The sequence below is a fragment of the Nanorana parkeri genome, unplaced genomic scaffold (genome assembly GCF_000935625.1).
Source record: "Nanorana parkeri isolate BGI_ZX_2015 unplaced genomic scaffold, ASM93562v1 scaffold1780, whole genome shotgun sequence".
NCBI lineage: Eukaryota > Metazoa > Chordata > Amphibia > Anura > Dicroglossidae > Nanorana > Nanorana parkeri.
This window is the reverse complement of record NW_017308048.1, coordinates 104,162-109,499: the sequence shown is the minus strand read 5'-3', so window position 1 is coordinate 109,499 and position 5,338 is coordinate 104,162. Positions and strand designations below refer to the sequence as shown.

The 5,338-nt window shown below is 51.4% G+C and overlaps 1 protein-coding gene across 1 annotated transcript in view; it reads left to right on the top strand.

The window, feature by feature from the left end:
- Positions 1–5,338, top strand: part of LMNA (lamin A/C) — a 67,354-nt gene that overhangs the window by 47,268 nt on the left and 14,748 nt on the right. The window contains exons 3-6 of the mRNA XM_018571560.1: positions 1,195–1,320; positions 1,406–1,576; positions 1,668–1,793; positions 4,680–4,900. Of these exons, the coding sequence (XP_018427062.1) occupies positions 1,195–1,320; positions 1,406–1,576; positions 1,668–1,793; positions 4,680–4,900 (644 nt within the window). The remainder of the gene's footprint in view (positions 1–1,194; positions 1,321–1,405; positions 1,577–1,667; positions 1,794–4,679; positions 4,901–5,338) is intronic.

Below are 5,338 nucleotides of genomic sequence, written 5' to 3'. Positions count from 1 at the left end.
CCCCCATTATGTCGCCCCAGAACACCAGCCAAGACCATGTAGAATAAAATGTCGGCAGTTGCAAATTTTTATGTTGCACGATTTTAGCGCAACTCCTGATCAACCCAAAATGCACTTAAAGGAGAACTATGAGGTGAGTGCTTTTCACTCACCTCATAGTTCTAGCCGACCTGTGACAATGAGACTGTCACAGGTCGGCTCAGTAGATCGGGAAGTGAGCGAGCACATACCGGCGTTCGCTCACTTCACGATCCTGTCACGGCCCGCTGCCGTGACAGGGGAGGGGCCGGATTCTCCCCGCTCCGATCCGCCAGCGCTGACTGGCGGATCGGACGGGGGGGGGGACAGCTGGTCTGGCTCTGCCTCTAGATAGGCAGAGCCAGCTGTCAGTCACGCAGCGGGGCGGATCCTGGCATAATTGTCGGGATCCGCTTCAGCTGCGGCGTCTCAGTATACCAGGAGCTACAGCTCGCGGTGTACTGAGCTTTGGGTGACGGGAGGACGCTAGTTTGTGTCCTCCCATTACCCTAAGGAGAACTATGGGGAAAAGCCCTAACCCCATAGTTCTCCTTTAAGCAGTGGCGTCATGCGGGGGGTGCGGCCTGCACCCGGGTGCCTCCATTGGAGACAGTCATTTTGGTGTCACCCCCTATGAAAAGTCGGGCACTCGGTCAGGAGAGAGGTGGGGACTCAGAGGCATACCTCATCCCAATCTGAAGGCCACACGACGTCTCCACTTCTCTATAGTCCAGTGGCGGCGTGCTTTACACCACGGCATCCAACGCTTTGCATTGCACTTGGTGATGTAAGGCTTGGATGCAGCTGCTCGGCTTCCATTCCATGAAGCTCTCTACGCACTGTTGTTGTGCCAATCTGAAGGCCACACAAGTTTGGAAGTCTGTAGCTATAGACTCTGTAGACAGTTGGCGACTTCTGCACACTGTGCGCTTCAGCATGCGCTGACCCCGCTCTGTCATTTTACGTGGCCTACCACTTCGTGGCTGAGTTGCTGTTGTTCCCAGTTGCTTCCACTTTGTTATAATACCACTAACAGGTGACCGCGGAATATTTAGTAGCCAGGAAATGTCACAGAACACCTGAATCCAATTATTTGGAGGGGCGTCCCAATACTTTTGGCAATATAGTGTATATATGTGTTTTTATACAGTATTTTTTATCTTTTGTTTTCTGTAGCTGGAAGGAAACCTCGGGGATGCAAAGAAGCAGCTTCAGGATGAGATGCTTCGCCGCGTCGATGCAGAGAATCGGAACCAGACCCTGAGGGAGGAGCTGGAGTTCCAGAAGAGCATCTACAGTGAGGTCAGTGAAGTGCCCATTAAGGTGCCATGGCAAGTCAAAAAGCGATTGTGCTCTGAGGTGTCAATCTATCATTATCCTTTTGCAGGAGATGCGTGAGAACAAGAGACGGCAAGAAACGCGCCTGGTCGAGATTGACAATGGTCGCCAGCGGGAGTTTGAGAGCAAGCTGGCGGATGCCCTGCTGGACCTGCGTTCCCAACACGAGGGCCAGATCGGTCTGTACAAGGAGGAACTAGAGAAGACTTACAATGCCAAGGTATAAGGAGATTTAGGTCAGGCTGTATCATTTCCAGTTGCCAGCTCGGCTCTGTATAAATCACAGCGCGTCTTTTTTTTTTTGGTTACAGCTCGAGAACGCCAAGCAGTCCGCAGAAAGGAACAGCTCCATGATGGGAGAGGCCCACGAGGAGATCCAGCAGAGCCGCATCCGTATAGACAGCCTGAGCACCCAGCTGAGCCAGCTCCAGAAGCTGGTGAGACCAAAACGGATGAGGAGGGGCAGTGGCCACAGCCAGGGATTGGGATTCAAATCTCTGCACATGTGTCTGGCAGTTCGAGATTTGCAGAGCTTACAAAATAATTTCTACATTCTAAAACATTCTATATATAAGAGTTGCTTAAAGGAGAACTATGGGGTTAGGATTTTTCCCCATAGTTCTCCAAAGGGTAACGGGAGGATACAAACTAGCGTCCTCCCGTCACACTAGGCTCAGTATACCGCGAGTTACAGCTCGCGGTATACTGAGACGCCGCAGCTGAAACGGATCCCGACAATTATGTCTGGATCCACCCAGCTGCGTGACTGACAGCTGGCTCTGCCTATCTAGAGGCAGAGCCAGCTGTACCCGCCCCCTCCCCCGTCCATTGCGCCAGTCAGCGCTGGCGGATCGGAGCGGGGAGGGGGAATCCAGCCCCTCCCCTGTCACGGCAGAGAGCCGCGACAGGATCGAGAGGTGAGCGAACGCCGGTATGTCTTCGCTCACCTCCCGATCTACTGAGCCGACCTGTGACAGTCCCATTGTCACAGGTCGGCTAGAACTATGAGGATGAGTGAAAAGCATAGTTCTCCTTTAAGGTCCAGCAAATGTTAAGAGGAATATCTAAAAGAGGTACTGATAAATAGGGATGCACCGATACCGGTTTTTCGGTATCGAGTATGAGTGACTATGCTTTGCTTTCGGTACTCGATGAAAATGAATACCGATACCGGAGCTTCCGCTGCTATGGAGCAGGCTTCCCGGGCAATCAGGAAGCTGGGCGGTGGGTAATGACATACCGCCCGGGCGCCTTCTTTCCTGAGAGCCGCGACAGGATCGAGAGGTGAGCGAACGCCGGTATGTCTTCGCTCACCTCCCGATCTACTGAGCCGACCTGTGACAGTCCCATTGTCACAGGTCGGCTAGAACTATGAGGATGAGTGAAAAGCATAGTTCTCCTTTAAGGTCCAGCAAATGTTAAGAGGAATATCTAAAAGAGGTACTGATAAATAGGGATGCACCGATACCGGTTTTTCGGTATCGAGTATGAGTGACTATGCTTTGCTTTCGGTACTCGATGAAAATGAATACCGATACCGGAGCTTCCGCTGCTATGGAGCAGGCTTCCCGGGCAATCAGGAAGCTGGGCGGTGGGTAATGACATACCGCCCGGCTTCCTGATTGCCCGGGAAGCTGGATCCATGTTGATTGGCTGGGAAACCAGTTTCCCAGCCAACCAGCATCGATCTGGCTTCCCGGCCAATCAGGAAGCCGGGTGGTGAGTAATGATCCGCCTCCTGGCTTCCTGATTGGCCAGGAAGCTGGCTCCATGCTGATTGCCGGCTTCCCGGCCAATCAGCATCGAGTCGGCTGCCACGATGCTGATTAGCCAGGAACCCGGCTTCCAAGCCAATCAGAAAAGAGTCAGCTGGCTCGATGCTGATTGGCCGGGAAGCCTGCTTCCTAGCCAATCAGCATTGAGCCAGCTTGCTGGCCAATCGGGGAGGAGGGTCATTACTCGCTGCCCACTGATCGCACGATAAGCTGGCTCCATGTTCCTCTGCGGCACTGCCATTCAGAGGAAATCTTTCTCTGACCGGAAGTTCCGATATCAGAGCATTTGGGCGAGTACGAGATCTCCTCCTATCTGGCCACCTTCATGTTACATACGTTCAGTTGTGATTTAGTTCCTACAACTTTTACCTATTTCCTCATAAATGTTACTGAAAACTCCTTGTTTTTTATCATACAGCTTAGGACACAGGCAGATTAAGAGACGACCGGGTAATATGCCGGGATCATCAAGTGACTGGACACTGGCCAGAGCTAAGGACCCTCATATAGCCCCTCCCACTCCCAGAAATCCTCTTTGCTAGCGTCCTTAGGTGATGGGTGTCTCCTCTCTACTGAGGGAGATGTGTGTAGTTTGCTTACCTTACTCCTACCATTCCTCAATCATGTTTTCTCTGGCTGCATCTGGCACTGGCAACAATGGCAGCTTCGGGATCGGTGCACCACGGCAATAGCTTCTGGGACCATACCCACACCCTGCTGGATGAAACATGCGGGTCTGGCCTGTAATGTAGTTTTGAGCACCGGCCCCTGTACCGCCCTTAGCACATGACCCGTTTGGGGGCACTGAAGTGAGTGAAGCCGGGGAGAAGGATCACTCCGCTAGATCTTGCAGTGCCTTTTCGGCATCTGCCTCATTGATCTGTAAGGCCGCCACTGGAAGTTCTGTTCATATGTTGACTAAGTTCTACGAGGTGGATGTTTGGACCTCTTCTAATTCCAGCAGTGGCTGTAAGGGTTCTATAGACTGCTGTCTAAGTTGGGTTTCCCAACCTAGTCAGCAGTGTTGGGTCGGGCCTGTTGGCTGTGTTGCCCACCCCTCTGTTCTCTTGCTATTAGATGTCCCAGTCATCTCTGAATTTCCTGTGTCCTGTACTGTACATACTAATAAAATTCATTTCCTGGGGTACAGTACAGGGCGTAGGACCCTCCCCTCTGTGTCCTCTATAGCTGACCAAAAAACTAAGAATTTCCTGCAGTCGGAGGGGTCATATGAGGGTCCTCACAGCTCTGGTCAGTGTCCAATCACTATCAATGATACCGGCACATTACCCAGCCATCCCTGAATCTGCCTGTGTCCTGTTCTATACTCCAATATAGTGCCAACAGTTTGCGCAGCGCTTTACAATATAAGGAAGACATTACAATCACAATACAATTCAAGACAAGATGGTAAGGAGGGCCCTGTCCCTGAGGGCTTACAATTTAAAAGGGGAGGGGCCAGTGATACATGAGGAGGTAGCTGTGTGGGGATGAATTATTTGAGAATCTGTTGTCTTGTACCTGACACTTCCTCTTCTCTGCATGCAGCTGGCAGGTAAGGAGGCCAAGCTCCGTGACATGGAGGACGCGCTGAGCCGCGATAGAGACTCCAACCGCCGGGCACTGGGCGAAAAGGACCGGGAGATGGCGGAGATGAGGGCCCGCATGCAGCAGCAGCTGGACGAGTACCAGGAGCTGCTGGACATCAAGTTGGCGCTGGACATGGAGATCCGAGCTTACCGCACACTGCTGGAGGGAGAGGAGGAGAGGTTAGTGGACGAGGGCTCTGTTGAGAGAGGAACTTAAGAAGAACGCTGCCTATGTGGCATCACAGGACAGGGAACCAACTTTATTAAATAGCATATGCTACACATCTCAGTCTTTTCCCTTATTTGTTTTTTATTTTCAATCAGTTGTATTGGATTTTATGAAATAAATATTTTACGCAAAGATTAAGACAGATAAAACGAAGGTTCAACCACAGAATATGTCAGATTCAGTGTTTTACAATTCTCAAGTAAAGTATAACAAACAGCCCTGTATGTAAAAGAGTCCTAAGATGAGCAGAGGTCAGTGAAGACCAACCACTAGAGGTGAGCATGTGACCACTAGAGGTGAGCATGTGACCACTAGAGGTGAGCATGTGACCACTAGAGGTGAGCATGTGACCACTAGAGGTGAGCATGTGACCACTAGAGGTGAGCATG